The sequence below is a fragment of the Paramormyrops kingsleyae genome, chromosome 9 (genome assembly GCF_048594095.1).
Source record: "Paramormyrops kingsleyae isolate MSU_618 chromosome 9, PKINGS_0.4, whole genome shotgun sequence".
NCBI lineage: Eukaryota > Metazoa > Chordata > Actinopteri > Osteoglossiformes > Mormyridae > Paramormyrops > Paramormyrops kingsleyae.
Window position 1 is genome coordinate 23604693 of NC_132805.1, and position 15900 is coordinate 23620592.

At 38.9% G+C, this 15900-nt stretch overlaps 1 protein-coding gene across 3 annotated transcripts; it reads right to left on the reverse strand.

Moving 5' to 3' along the window:
- Positions 1–457: 457 nt before the first annotated feature.
- On the reverse strand, positions 458–8680 carry LOC140577540 (C-X-C chemokine receptor type 3-like). 3 transcript variants are annotated; one of them, XM_023833203.2, is made up of 3 exons: positions 7361–8680; positions 3804–4198; positions 458–3508 (listed from the first exon to the last, which is right to left on the reverse strand). In XM_023833203.2, exons 2-3 carry the CDS (start codon positions 4188–4190, stop codon positions 2783–2785), a joined length of 1113 nt encoding a protein of 370 aa, XP_023688971.1. In that variant the 5' UTR covers positions 4191–4198; positions 7361–8680; the 3' UTR covers positions 458–2782. The 3 variants fall into 3 exon arrangements, with proteins under 3 accessions (XP_023688971.1, XP_023688972.1, XP_023688970.2); XM_023833204.2 differs by lacking the exon at positions 7361–8680 and adding an exon at positions 5166–7316; XM_023833202.2 differs by lacking the exon at positions 7361–8680 and adding an exon at positions 4925–5119.
- Between the last annotated feature and the right edge of the window lie 7220 nt (positions 8681–15900).

Here is a 15900-nt window from a genome sequence, read left to right on the forward strand (position 1 = left end):
CTTACTTTAAGGAAACATTGCTTATCAGATCTGATCATCTAAAAAGCACTTCCTTCTGGGGTTTTGGGTTTACTCAGAAACACATCAGTAACGTGAACGCTGAAAAAAATATAGACCTATATAGGCGAATGACTGGTTTTCCTTTTTTTTTTACTTCTCTGGTTTTTGTTACGATATGCGCTTAGAGTGTATTTGGCCTCAGTGACGAGCAATATTTTGTAACAGACAGTGATGCATTACCCGTTCATACTTAGTAGCTATTTCATAGTGAGTTAATAGACGAGTACAAATCACAATCCTGAAGATGTGATACTATAGTGCTACCCACCGAGCAACCACACCGCCCAATTTAAGAAATACAAATACCCCGTCGTATGACACGTGGTAAGACCATTTCACTGATTTTTACGATTTAACCTAAACAATACCAACAGTTACAAACACGCAACAACAAAAGGACATTAGATTGAACTTTTATTAAGGAAAAAGCCAAATATGTGTGACATGCATAAAAAAATAAATTGAACCATAGCTTGCATGTTAATAAAATTGTTTAAAATAACATTTCTGAACATATAAAACTAAAACATAGGCTAAATCGCAAATGTATTTTCACCAAAACACATTAAATCTCCCATGTTAAAAAACTGCAAAATGTAAAAATGTGAAAATATATTTGCAAGAATATAAATTATAAAAAAAGTTAGAAAGTGCATACCTAAGAGGATAAACTGTGTTAAAACGTTTCTGTATTTTACGCGTAATCAACTTTTAAGGCTACATAGCTCGTAGATAACAATATGCATCGAAACACAATTGATGATGTTTATTTTCAGATCTTATATTTTAAATAAGTAAAACGTATACCTTTTTCAGCCGATCAGATTGAACTTCGTTACAGTAAGTAGGCCTACCTCCGATGAGAGTTTCACACCAAGTAAGAACTGAACGATTTCTATGAGACAAATAGCTCATTTTAAAATATACAATGCAAACGAAAAAGGCTCTGACTTGATCTGAGGAAAGATAATTAAGTTGGCAGATGAGTCCGCAGTTACGTTCGTTTTTCTATTTATTTAAATTGGTTGCTTTTATATTTTTTTGTAGTATATTTTATGCCAGTGTGTCCGCCCCACGTACATTCAAAATGCTTCTGACGCCCCTGCTATAGCCTATAGCTACCATTTGTCCATTACAAGTCAAATATGCCGTTTTTTCAGACGCCAGATAGCTACAAAGTAAGGGGTTGTAAATAAAGTGGCTTGGGCAAAAATACACCCCGTCGTTCTGGTTTTACATAATTTATCCCAGGTTACATGTGGACGAAGTAAAGAAGGGAACTGAGAAATTCAGTTGTTCCTCAAAAAAAATCTACACGTTTCCTTTAAGTGCAGGACACTGATGAATTTGCCTCGCGACTGAGAAGGTTTGAAGGAGGTACTTCCAGATTTATGACAGCGTACACGCCCTGCCTTGTCCCTTTGTCGTTCACCTCAATGATCTTTCGTCTATTTCATTTTTAGTAAGACCTTTCTTACTTACTGTAAGGACGTCGGTTAAAGTATGTTGAGCTGAGTTATAGGAAAAAGCAAGTCGCGAAGACACTGCTGGGTACTGATACTTCTGAAAGATTCAAGACTGAAATATTTACCACAGGGTACAACTCACATTTGTCCCCGTGTTGTGTGGATTTCCCCCGGGGTGGAAAATGTTAGGCAGTTAGGCCAGTGGTGTCTCTAAATTCCCAGTTGTGTCTTCCATACTTATGCTGAAATTAGCTTGACCAGGATAATAAGTTGGGAGATGGATGGAGTGATGGACCATTCACAAGCCCTAAAGCAAAACATTGGGATGGCATATAAAACATACTTATGACAACCTTTCAAATTTGTTAAAAGTTATTAAAAACAGAAATGTTTTTCTATTAATCTTTTCTCCTGTACCTAGAATAACAACAAAAAAGAACACAATACTGTACACACTGATGTTCAACAAAAGAGGATCTACATTTTCAGTTCAAACACATCCATATAAGCAACAGAAAAGAGAAGCACATTCCTATGATTATCTGTGGAAAATACCTCAAACTCAGCTATATTTGTAGCTCAGTAAGTAGCAAGCTGTGCTTATAACCTAAAATCCCTGAGAATGCAAATAAACTACAGCTTTTTCCTCTACTGTAAATTGCTTTGGACAAAAGCATCAGATAAATGTATTAGGTAGGTTTATAGCAGACCAGCACTACTTTACCAAAAATGACATAATGCTAGTTTACTGATTTATTCTGTAATGGAAGCACTTGTGATTAATAATGACTGTACTATGGAGCCTTTTCAGAGCAAAATATGTTTAGCACAGTGAACAACAATAGCATTATTATTATATAACAAGAAACCAAATCCAGATATCATCTCTGATCGAAATTTTGAAAGTTTCTTGTTTGACTTTTGGTTTCTGATATATAGGCCTAGTCATTTCATGAGCTAGCATTCTATGGCAGACACCATAGCTCAAAACAGGAAATTTGTTCCATATGATGCATATGAAGCATCAGTTTTCCTCATCACCCTCTCTCATCTTATTTCAAGAAATGACCACTCTCTGCTAGTTTCATTATTACGTGTTACACTTTTGTTCCTTTTTCTGATCAATTTTTGGCATCACACCATCATATATTTTCACCATCCTTAAAAAGTCATGACCAATTAAAAAAATATATCTGCTGATGTAAAAGGCATGTGGCCAATCGAAAAAAAGGAGCTGGTGATGTAAGAGGCATTCCTCAGAAGCCAGAGGTGTAGGATGTGTCTCCAGACTCAGACCACACAGAGCTCTTCCGTGAGGGCATGCGATATTGCCCATGCAGCCTGCAGCCCAGGGCCTTCAACATCTCCAGGAGTTGATTTCGGAACTTGATGCCGACAAATGCATAGAGTATGGGGTTCAGGCAGCAGTGCATGTAGCCCAGTGTGGTCGTGGCTGTCATGGATATGTCCAAGGCTGTGGTGCTCTCACAAGTCCTATTTATTGTATCGTTGGCGTGTAGGGTATTTACAATGAGAGTTATGTTGAAAGGTGTCCAGCAGATGAAAAAGGCCACCACTAGCACCAGGATCACACGTATGGCTCTCTGTTTCTGGATGCCTTGGGAGCCGCGGTGAAGCCGTAGCAGGATACAGGAGTAGCAGAAGACCATGACCACAGAGGGGATGAGGAAGCCCACAATGTGGTAGAGCAGGCGGGAAGCCAAGCGCCAATTAGTAACATTGGCAGAATACTTACTGTAGTTGTGTTCACACTTATACATTTCTGATCTACTGTCATACTGCCCCTCTAGGAAGACCCAGTCAGGGACAGACAGGATGAGGCAGAAGAACCAGACGAACAGACAGCTGGCCTGCACCTGCCAGGGCTTTCGACGGGAATACATCTGCACAGCGTGGACGATGGACAGGTAACGATCCAGACTGATGCAAGCGAGTAGGAAGATGCCACAGAAGAAGTTGATCTGAAGAAAAATATGAGGAGAAACTTTGAATGTGAGGGAGCTTAGAGAGAGCAAAAGGCCAGAATGATACAGAAAAAAATATGGGCTCAATGTGGTACTAGATTAAACTTGTGAACATGACATATATGCATTTCTATAGTATTCACTGTATTTTAGATGGTAGAACTTGTTGTCAATCTCCATATGTAGTTTGATATGCCTGTTAAAGTGAATGTTTTGAGGAACATCTGATCTGCTTCAGAATGTATTTATGACAGATTTTGCCCATAACCTAGGTGGAAGGATTAGCCATTACCTTGAAAATGGCTCCCATCAGTTTGCAGAGAGGAGTTCCAAACTTCCAGCCCTGGACAGCTTCAGCAGCCCAGAAAGGCAGCGTGATGAGCAGAAGAAGATCAGCCACAGACAAGTGCAGGATGAAGGTATCGGTGATGCTCCAGGTGCGTCGCATCTGGCAGAGAATGGCCAGAACTAAGCCATTCCCCAGCAGACCCACTAGCAGAGTCAGGGTGTAGAGCACCGGGATGAACACAGCATCAAATCGCATCATCTTCTCTGGGTCGCACACTTGGCCAGAACAGCATGTGTCACTGGTGTTGTCAAAAATTTGGTCGCTGTAGTTATCATAGTCCCACAAGCCGTTTAATTCTTCTCCAGAGAATATTTGTTTCTCATAAGCCATTTTCTCTCCTGCAAGAACAAACAATTAATTTCTGAGAACTATTTGTCAATTTCAGGCAATTAAAGACCATGTACCCATATTACCATTGTAAACCAGAAAATGAATTTAACCTGTAACTGAGCTTTGAGGCCTAATCTGTGTGCATTGTACCAAGCTGACAAATACTTCACATCATCACTGAAACCAGTGCTTCCAGCTGTCCCAGATGAACTTAGTTTCCCACTGTAAATGAAATGTTATCTGAAAAAACCATATGTCTCTGTGTCTTTGCCAACACTAAAAACGTAATTTCTGGGATCTTCCTAGTGGCACAGCAGGCAAAGTAAGCTATGCTACACTGTAAAAAATCAAATTAACTGAGAAATTCTGTAAAATAACGACATAAAAAAACTGTGAAAGGAAAAACAATAGAGCAGCATATATTTGACATTAAGATTTTGTAAAATATTTAACAAAAAACAACTGTTAATTTTTCAGTAAAAATATGTTTTTAAAAAATATTTTTTTGGTATAGTTAACAAATTACTGTAGTTTAAACGCAAACAAACTGTAATATAAAAACCAGTACAATACAGTTAAAATTACACCATAACGGTGTGAAAATAATATTTTTTTAATCAGGTCAACTTTGTTTATACTGAAAGAAACATTTTACAAATTAATATTCTGTGCTTTACAGATGAGAAACAGTAAAACTTTAAATGATATATCACACTTGCTTTTGCGTTACGAACCAACAAGAAATAGTCCACACAACTCAGGATTTTCTGGTTTGTCAGACAGCTTTTGACGGTACATTCGGAGCAACACCTCTGGTCTGTTGATAAGAAGATATTTTTCCACTGAGGTGATAAAAAATACTGCAGCACCGGCGGGGCTCATGTCCCAGCATGCCCCGCGCGCATTTGTAAATAGCCCTTGTATTGTTGTTGTTATTGCTAATGGTTATATTTCCTTATTGTCGCGTGTGTTTACCTGTGTCTTATGTGTACCCTGTCCGATCCTCGTGTGTAATTAGTGTCCGTAAATCTCCCACCGTGTATGTGTCCTACAGTTGAGCGTCTGACAACCTCGTGTTTCCTGTATACAATAGGTTCGGGGCTCTTTGGCTGCCTGATGTAGTTTTTTTTCCGGACTACTAATAAAGAGCGTGTTACCTCGGCAAGAAAGTGCTGGCAGCTGTGGCTACCAGAGTAATTCTGTAAAAAAATTCGTTAAGAATGAAAATAGCTTTATAAAACAGTCTGTCAATTTCACATACTAGAACTGTAACATTTTACATAGTTATTTATAGATTCAACTTCTTTCTGTTAATTTAGCAGGGCCATGCTGCTGTTGTACCAGTTATTTCGGTATAATTTACATCTAATCGTTGTTTATTCTACACTGAAAGTAAACTTCACATGTAGTTGGTGGTTGTTTTACATTGAAATCCAGTACAATTTATAGATTTTTCTGTAAAGTTGTTTACACGTGTACAGTATTTTTTACAGAATAATTCTGGTAACCACAGCTGCCAGCTTTTTTCCGTAAAAACAACGGAATTTTTTTTACAGTGTAGGCAGGGTGTAGCTCTGTGCTGCTCACTGGAAGGTTGCTGGTTTAAGTCCTGTGACTGATTTAAGTAATGTCACCATTGGGCCTTGAGCAAGGCTCCTAATCACAAATGCTCCTGGGACCGGATGACCTGCTCTCTCGCTTCCCTCCTGCCATTTATGCAGCAGAATGAAACCTGCAGCTTGGAATATGAAAAGAAGCAGGTGGCTGACAGTGCACACACAGAAGGTGGGTGTTGGGTCTCAGCCTACAGAGTAGAGGAATGAGGTAGGCAGGTGGCTGACCATTGCACCGGCCAAGAAACTGCAGGAACAGTAACATTTATCACCTAGAAACAACCAACTTTTACAGACCACTGCTGGGGTGGGGGGGCTGTAACTACCAATCAGCACAGGGCTAGCAAAACATGAGATACTGTTTAGACAGGTACCCAATTAAATGTTCCAGTATTATTTAATATTGAAATCAGAAATCAAGACAAAACCACATGGCAGCACATAAATCAAACACAAATGTACTTAAAAACACATAATTTCGAACATCCTTCTAATTCACTGGCACCCTTCTAAATCACCATGCTGTGTTCATACTTATTTATTATATTTGGGGGAGGGGGGTAGTCAAATATGTCAACTTGGAACCACCAGATAGGAGAGTCTTCCGCTTGTTGCACAGTATATGAAATTGTTAACTTAGCTTCCTTAATGTCCTGTTTTTCAGGATGTGTGGCGTAGGATTATGTGTCTGTCACCTTTCTAAATGGCAGTACAAGGTATCCTGTACTTAGAAACAGTTTTCCGCATTGGGTTAAACTGAAATACGCAATGCCATTACAGTCGGGAAAACGTATTTTACATAACTAAAATTGCTAACAGTGTATCTTTTGTTTTACAATATGTATGCTGTTCATAGGGCTATTGTAAACCGAGTGTGCCTACACTTCAACTCACGTCGAGTAAAAATACAGCAGAATTGGTACAGCTTGTATCTGTCATGGGTCGCCTTGTATTATTAGCATTGCTGTTTATTTACGTTTACGCTGTTTCTGTCTTTTTCGCTCTGATTTCCTTGACGTCACATTTCTGAGAAGACCCGTACATGTTTAAATAGGCTATCCATTAAATATAGGCTACTCATTTAAAAAGAGAAACTCGGGTTGCGTTATATTTAGACGCATTAAACGAATAGTTCATGTTACTGATAGACGTTAAATATGTAATATTTAATATTTAATAATATTTTTGGATTTTCCGAACGCAAAAATTACTGATAAAGTAGTATACATTTCATTTTAACGTAGCCTATATATATCCCATTCTATATAATGCCCGTATAGAGTCAGGCATAATCTGCATGCAATTCTTATGTATAAAACGAACGCACGGCAAGTGAATATCTAAGATGATTTTAAATTGTACTTATGTCTACATATACATTTTAATAATAATAGGGAATATTGCTATATTAAAGAAAGTGAAATAATAGGCTACTATACATATTACATGGTGAGGGAAAAAACTTAAATATAGCTCTGGTGTATAAAACAAGCATGGGAAATCCAGAATTGTATAAAGCAAATGTAAACCCGAGGCACAGAGATAAAGGAGACTCACCCTTTCCAAAGACGGAGTGAAGCGTGATACTTTTCAGAAAGCGCGTCTGTGTACGTTTGAGGATTTTTTTCAGTCGAATAAGCAGAAATGGGAGGTGACAGTGAAGAAAGCGAAAACTAGAAGGATATTCAGTCGCTTCATTCACAATTTCTGTTGCTTGATAATTAAATGAGGAAATTTTTCGTTCTTAAGTTACACATTTCCAAATGCATGCCCTAAGTTTAACAGACAGTTCTGTCCAAAGCGCTATACCAGCAGAGTTGCCAACTCGTTAGCTGGCTGGAGTGAGATTTTCAATGTAAGACAAGTTTCGCGTTTGTGCGCGCGCTTATGCACACACAATTACATTTGTCTAGTAGTTTCCTTATAGTCTGTGGGGTTTGCACACTACCCCAACGCTGTTGCTACGGCTAATTTTAGGTTTATAATGCAATAATTTATATGAATGAATGAATCACGTTTATTGGCCAAGTGTGTGTGTGGCACGCACAAGTAATTTGTTTCTGGCATGCAGTTGCTGTTTCTCCGGTACATTACAACACAATAGACCACAGTACAGCTTAAATGTAGAATCTTACTTACGGAGAGAAAATATACATAAAGTGCAAACAACATAGAAGGTGCAGATCGAGTGTATGGGATGGCTTAGATTCAGTTCAACGGTGTGTTGTGAGTGGAGCTGGGTGTAGCAGTCAGGGAAACAGTGTAGGTTGATGCTGCAGGTCAGGTGCTTGTAAGGGTGATGGCTTGAGCGAAGAGACTGTTCCTGTGGTGACTGGTCCTGGTCTGCAGACTTATGAATTGTTTGCCAGAGGGGAGGAGTTCAAAAACACAGTGATCAGGCTGTGATGGGTCAATGATGATTTCCCCTGCCCTTTTCCTGTTTCTTGAAGTGTATAAGTCCTGGAAGGAGGGCAGGGGAGCACCAATGATTCATTCTGCTGTCCTAACTGTCCGTTGCAGTCTGTTCCTGCCTGTTTGGTGGCTGCTCCAAAACAAACTGTGATGGATGAGCACAGGGCAGACTTGGTGACTGCCAAGTAGAACTGGATCAGTAGTTCCTGTGGGAGATCTTACTTCCTCAGATGTCGCAGAATTACATCCTCTGCTGGACCTTTTTGAGTATGGAGGAGATGTTGCTCTCCCATATAAATGCCCCTTCAAAATGTTTCATTACAGTAACAAAATAACAAGCATCTTTGTGGGCCCAGTCCTTATAGGACACAGGGTGCACATTCAGATTAGGCAGTTGCAAACTTGACATTCTTTAGCACCTGAGCAGGGGGATCGTCTGTAACAGGGCTTGAGGTCACTCATTCTGATTGGCATAATGGATGCCAATGTCGCCCCGGCAAATGACATTAATTGGAATAGCCTAGTATTTGCTTAACTTATTAAAAACCCGGTCCGTTTTGGGGGAGCCCAATTTTCCAGCGTGCTCCACGACTTCCCAACTCACATGCACACATATACATATAAGTGCGCAGCCAACAACGGGGTTACTGCAAAAAACATTCTACTATACGTAGTACCGTCAGTAACATTTATATAGGCCCAGTAACAACATAAGAATCAAAGAAGTTTAATAGCCTAATCTACGGTGGCCCTGAAGGTCAAAACACAACAACATTTCAGAAAACACAACATTTCAGAAAACACAACGACATTTCAAAAAACACAACATTTCAAAAAACACAACGACATTACAGAAAACACAACAACATTTCAGAAAACACAACAACATTTCAAAAAACACAACATTACAGAAAACACATTTCAAAAAACACAACGACATTTCAAAAAACACATTACAGAAAACACAACAACATTTCAAAAAACACGACATTTCAAAAAGCACAACGACATTACAGAAAACACATTTCAGAAAACGGAAAGGGTAGGACCACACTTCTTGTTCGTGATTGGACAGTACCCTTGGAGTGACATGTGTTGTGTATGTGTATGTTCACTACAACTCCCTGGATTCAAAGCGTCATGAGGGCCCTCCCTACAGGTGAAGTCTCTGGGAAATGTGCGATTGTTGTATGATTAAAAACGTTTGGTTCTAACAGCACAACTTGGTCTCCGTCTATCTTGTTCTATTAATAGTATGTAATCTGTGTGTTACTTTACGGACATAACAACATGGTGAATTAAACATAAGAACATAAGAACTACACAAACGAGAGGAGGCCATTCGGCCCATCAAGCTCGCTTGGGGAGAACTTGTTAAAGATGTTCAAATCTTATCTAGCTCTGATTTAAAGGAACCCAAGGATTCAGCTTGCACTATGTTATCAGGAAGACTATTCCATACTCGTGAACGTGAACGCCCTGCTGTGTGTTGTTGCTTTATATTTTAGCAGATTTGGAGTGAGATTATTTTTCCGAGACAAACAAACAAGAAACACGAACTAGTCAAACCACATTAAAAACTTTATAAAATATTTTAGCACATTCATAGCAATATTCTTTTTTCGAACGGCAAACCAACTACAAACAAACCACAGACACTAACAAGTCTGGTAAAAACCTGATATTGCATGCTAGGATACTGTTTACGTATGGAAGCATACTGTATGTGTAGCAAAATTCAATTTGCAATGCAATATGCAAAATGGCAATACAATATGCAAAATGACAATGCAATATTCAAAATGGCAACGCAATATTCAAAATGGCAATGTAATTCTGTATTTAAATGTACATTTTCCATCACCTCCATGCGTGCAAAATTTGGTGCAGAATGAAATTGAAAATTAAATTATATTATTTACATTTGCCATTTCCAACAGTAGTCTTAAGTTGTAAAGTGCATACTATTTTAATGCTTTATAAGTAGCAAAATGAAAATGAAAATGTATAACCCAAATTGATTTGATATGTGTAACGTGTCCAAGCAGAAACAAAGCAAAATTATCATTTAAATGTTATTTGTCCTAAATGCATTTAGACTAACAGTTAGGACACTTACCATTGCATTTTCATCATGACGCCGTGGGATATTTGTAGCAAAATTCAATGCGGCTTTGAAAATGCATTCCGAGCTGACCACGCCCACCCTACGGCAATCATTGCGTCAAGGCGGGGATTGGCGGAAGCGTGTTACGTTTAGATCGTTTGAAACATGGCGGCTGGAGATCTGGGGCCTGTACTACGAAGCGGGGTTACTGGCTTATCAGGGTAACTTATCGGATTTAAGGTAGTCTGGGCAAAATGTAAGCGAACGAATATGAAGTCCATTTAAACTGTGGTACCTTAAATCCGACAAGTTACCCCGATAAGCCAGTAACCCCGCTTCGTAGTACAGGCCACTGATCTGATAAGATCGTTGAATTCATTGGCAGATGAAGTGGAGCGTGAACAGAGAAATAATGTTTTTGAAGCATCATAGAAACACATAGGCTGACTTGAATAATCTAGGGTATTCAAATCACTTGAGTAAATAAGAAACTTCACAGAGGCATGTTTCCCTGCTTGAAAAAAAAACAAAAAAAAAAAAACAATAGAAGCCCAATAGAAATCATCACAGAAATTCTAATGGTTTCCATTATAATACCATTATGAACCATTAACTTTTTCAAGTAAAACCATTACAAAATTCCAATAGGTTTTAACACCAATAAAATCCATCACATACCAGTATACACCATTAAAACCAATGCAATTCTCATTATAACCATTAAATCCATTGCTTATTTTCTATTGTGTTTTGGGCAGGGATCTATTGTTTTTTTTTGTTTGTTTTTTTGTTTTTTTCAAGCAGGGATACATGCCTCTGTGAAGTTTCTTATTTACTCAAGTGATCTGAATTCCCTAGTTCAATTTTTTTCAGATTATTCAAGTCAGCCTATGTGTTTCTATGATGCTTCAAAAACATTATTTCTCTGTTCACGCTCCACTTCATCTGCCAATGAATTCAACGATCCTATCAGATCAGTGGCCTGTACTACGAAGCGGGGTTACTGGCTTATCGGGGTAACTTGTCAGATTTAAGGTACCACAGTTTAAATGGACTTCATATTCGTTCGCTTACATTTTGCCCAGACTACCTTAAATCCGATAAGTTACCCCGATAAGCCAGTAACCCCGCTTCGTAGTACAGGCCCCAGATCTCCAGCCGCCATGTTTCAAACGATCTAAACGTAACACGCTTCCGCCAATCCCCGCCTTGACGCAATGATTGCCGTAGGGTGGGCGTGGTCAGCTCGGAATGCATTTTCAAAGCCGCATTGAATTTTGCTACAAATATCCCACGGCGTCATGATGAAAATGCAATCGTAAGTGTCCTAACTGTTAGCCTAAATGCATTTAGGACAAATAACATTTAAGTGATAATTTTGCTACTGTTTCTGCTTGGACACGTTACACATATCAAATCAATTTGGGTTATACATTTTCATTTTCATTTTGCTACTTATAAAGCATTAAAATAGTATGCACTTTACAACTTAAGACTACTGTTGGAAATGGCAAATGTAAATAATATAATTTAATTTTCAATTTCATTCTGCACCAAATTTTGCACGTGTGGAGGTGATGGAAAATGTAAATTTAAATACAGAATTACATTGCCATTTTGAATATTGCATTGCCATTTTGAATATTGCATTGTCATTTTGCATATTGTATTGCCATTTTGCATATTGCATTGCAAATTGAATTTTGCTACACATATGCTTCCATATTTACGGTCATGATATGGTATTCTCTAAATTGAGCACGTACAATTACATTTATAACTATTAATACATTTAACAAAATAAACATTTTTAAAGATTTATAAAATAGAATTACTGTTGAGTGTGTAAGCTGCCATGTTGAAATTACGTCACAGGGGCAACTCGGACAACAAAGTCTTGTCCGACATCAACGTCATAAAAGAGGCGTGTTTCCGACGGGAAGTGACGTTTTTTGTGACGTTTCGTGGCGTTTTCATCCGAGTTCCGACTTGGAGAGAAATAATCGAACGCACCATAAGCCCTAGTGATGGGTCGTTCTTGAACGATTCGTTCATTTTGAACTAAACTTTCATGTGACTCGGGAAGAACAAGTCGTCTTGTGGGAGTGATTCGTTCAGTCGCGGATGCGCATTTGCGCAACTTCCTATAGTTTCTGTATTGGAATTATTGATTCACCTGTTTCCAGTCTTCGGGTTTTTCGAGTCGTTCGTTCATCACGTGACAGCCCCATAAGCTTAACCTATGCAGTCTGAGCCGGAAACAGAATTGATTAGTTCATAAGAACATAAGAAATTTACAAACGAGAGAAGGCCATTCGGCCCATCAAGCTCGTTTGGGGAAAACTTAACTAATAGCTCAGAGTTGTTAAAATCTTATCTAGCTCTAATTTAAAGGAACCCATGGTTTTAGCTTCTGCTACACTAGCAGGAAGACTATTCCATACTCTAACTACACGCTGTGTAAAGAAGTGCTTCCTCAAATTTGTTTTAAAATGTTCTCCCGCTAATTTCCACTTATGGCCACGAGTTCTAGTATTTAGACTAATATTGAAATAGTCATTTGGCTGAACAGCATCCAAACCCGTTAGAATCTTATAGACCTGACTCACATCCCCCTTTAGTCTCCTTTGCTCAAGGCTAAACAGATTCAGTTCCGCTAACCTCTCCTCATAAGACATTCCTCTAAGACCAGGAATCATTCTCGTAGCTCTTCGTTGCACCTTTTCTAAGGCAGCAATGTCCTTCTTGAGGTATGGTGACCAAACCTGCACACAGTATTCTAGGTGGGGTCTTACCAAGGAATTATATAAGTGTAACATCACCTCCCTTGACCTAAACTCCACACATCTAGAGATATAACCCAACATTCTGTTCGCCTTTTTTATTGCTTCCCCACACTGGCAAGAGTGGGACATGGAAGCATCAACATACATACCGAGATCTTTCTCGTAATCAGCTACCTTTATTTCAGTGGAACCCATAATATCTGTACTTTATATTTCTGCTCCCTGCATGGATTACCTTACATTTATCTGTGTTAAATTTCATCTGCCAAGTATCAGCCCATTTGCTAATTAAATCCAGATCCCGTTGAAGCCTCTCTGCTGCTAGATCAGTATCTGCTACACCACCCACCTTGGTGTCGTCTGCAAATTTAACCAGTTTACTGTATGTATTTGTGTCAATATCATTAATGTAAATATCATTAATGTATCATTAATCATCTCTCGAGTCTTCGGGTTTGAGACGTTCGTTCATCACGTGACAGCCCCATAAACTTAACCTATGCAGTCTGAGCCGGAAACAGAATTTTGGTTAGCTAATTGGGCTGTCACGTGATGAACGAACGACTCAAACCTGAGAACTTGTCAGATAAGCAAATCATAGACTAAAGACCCAGGTAAACAATGAATGAATATTTTCTGTTTCTTATAGCATTATAGTTTTGTCTTGTTTGTAGTGTGATCAACATTTGTGTAAGCAGTAGATGTGTTATGGAGGTAACAGGTAACATTTTAATTATATTTTGCTAAAATGAACGAAATGACTCAAAAAAAGATTCGTTCATTTTGCTGAACGAGACTCAAAGGTCCGAGTCGGTAAAATCATCCGAACTTCCCATCACTACTAAGCCCAAGTCGAACGCACCCATTAAATGAACTGTCGTGAGTGACAGGCACTCAGGAAAAGGGTAGGGCCACATTTCTTGTTCCTGATTGGACAGTAGCCATGTCACTCCAAGGGTACTGTCTAATTGCAAACAAGAAGTGTGGTCCTACCCTTTCCGTTTTTTGAAATGTCGTTGTGTTTTCTGTAATGTTGTGTTTTTTGAAATGTCGTTGTGTTTTCTGTAATGTCGTGTTTTTTGAAATGTGTTTTCTGTAATGTGTTTTCTGAAATGTTGTGTTTTCTGTAATGTCGTTGTGTTTTTTTAAATGTTGTTGTGTTTTCTGTAATGTCGTTGTGTTTTTTGAAATGTTGTCGTGTTTTGACCTTCAGGGCCACTGTACTCTGTCGCTCCAGCAGGGTTGTTTCCATTTTGATATTATGACTATCCACAAACCGCCTCGAAATACTGAATAAAAATACTTTCCGTTTTCTTAACAACTTCCATAAAATACTGCGCCCACTCGACGACGAGGAGTTCAGCTGGCTACGTAAATCTAATAAGTCTAGTGCAGCGCCGCCACGCATGGATGGCCACAGCAAGAATAGACACAGAATTATGTGAATTAGTGGGGATAGATATTTGGAAAATGGAACGTAATTAACGAATAAACACACAACATTGACACATTTATAATTTTTTTTTTTAATTTCAGGAACCTTAATGTACGGAAAATAAAATATAACCTGTAACTCAAAATGGACATTTTTTTATAGCCCCCCATCGCAGGGGAGGCATTCAAGGGAGCTTGTGTCCTTTCTAGCGGTGCCTTAGCTCCCCTGTAATTTGAAACATGGATACACCCCAATCCAGTAATTATCACCCCCTCACCCCTTCCATTATATCATTTTATAATTTTATGTATTCAAGGGCACCTGTAAAGTGCTGGGCCTCCTGAATCTGTCAGGGTATCTATGCCCCTCCAACACTCCTGAATGTCTCTAACAGTAACTGCCCTACTAACAACAGGCACTTTGCACTTAAGTCATTTTTCACTCTACCCAGCATCATCCCTGTATACACACAACTGTTAATTTATTTCACCCTCTGTTCCATCCCACGCTGCTTCTGTCAGTAGACAATCTAGTGTAAAAGTATGTGTAAAATTCTCATGTGTACACACATGTTATACCAGAGCACATACATAAAGACATATTCCTTGTAAGTTTAATACACTTGACCAATAAAGATCTTTCTGAGTCTGATTCTTAAGCCCCGTAGCTCCAGGGACTATCAGTAAATGTTTAGAGCAATGTTGAAAGCATCTGCTGAATAAATAATAAAAATTGATACTTTATTGATCCCTGTGAGGAAATTTGTCTTTATGCCTCCCTCAACTTGCTCTTTGTAGAGTTAGCTGGCCATAAAGGCCAACCACCTCTTAGGGCACCCAGGGAGCTGGGGGTTAAGGGCCTTGCTTAAGGACCTGCAGATGTGCTGAAGCTGGGTTTGAAACAATGACCATCTGATTACAGGCATAGCCCACTGAGCCACGCGCTGCATTTATCTTATATATAAATATAATATAAATCCAATATGAAAGGGAAAAAAGGCAGCAATCCTTTGATACATCTCTGCAGGCAGGTGGACCTTAAGAAATGTAAAGCGATAAAGCAGTAATGCACTAGCGAGGCACATATGTAGATTGTAAACCTGCGGCTTTCCCACAGAATTGTGGTTATTTCGACTGTCGGGCTGTCAGGGGGCTGCAGAGCGCATGCTAGGGGTGCAGCGTGTGGCTCAGTTGGTGAGGATGCTGTGCAAAAGAAAGTCACCAGTTCAAAACCTAGGGCCACCTGCTAAATAAATGTACATATGCTATTAACTACAAGGGAAGGGAAACTCTTGCTTAGACATGTACATTTTGAGATATGAATTCATTAGCAATTTATCAAAAGCATCAGCAATGGA

Excerpts from the sequence above, each read along its gene's own strand:
- LOC140577540 (XM_023833202.2), bottom strand. The coding sequence starts at position 5,072 with ATGAGCCCCGCCGGTGCTGCAGTATTTTTTATCACCTCAGTGGAAAAA. Across the intron at positions 4,199-4,924 it reads GTGTGGACTATTTCTTGTTG|GAGAGAAAATGGCTTATGAG; the intron begins GTTCGTAACGCA and ends TTGTTCTTGCAG. Across the intron at positions 3,509-3,803 it reads TGATGGGAGCCATTTTCAAG|ATCAACTTCTTCTGTGGCAT; the intron begins GTAATGGCTAAT and ends ATTTTTCTTCAG.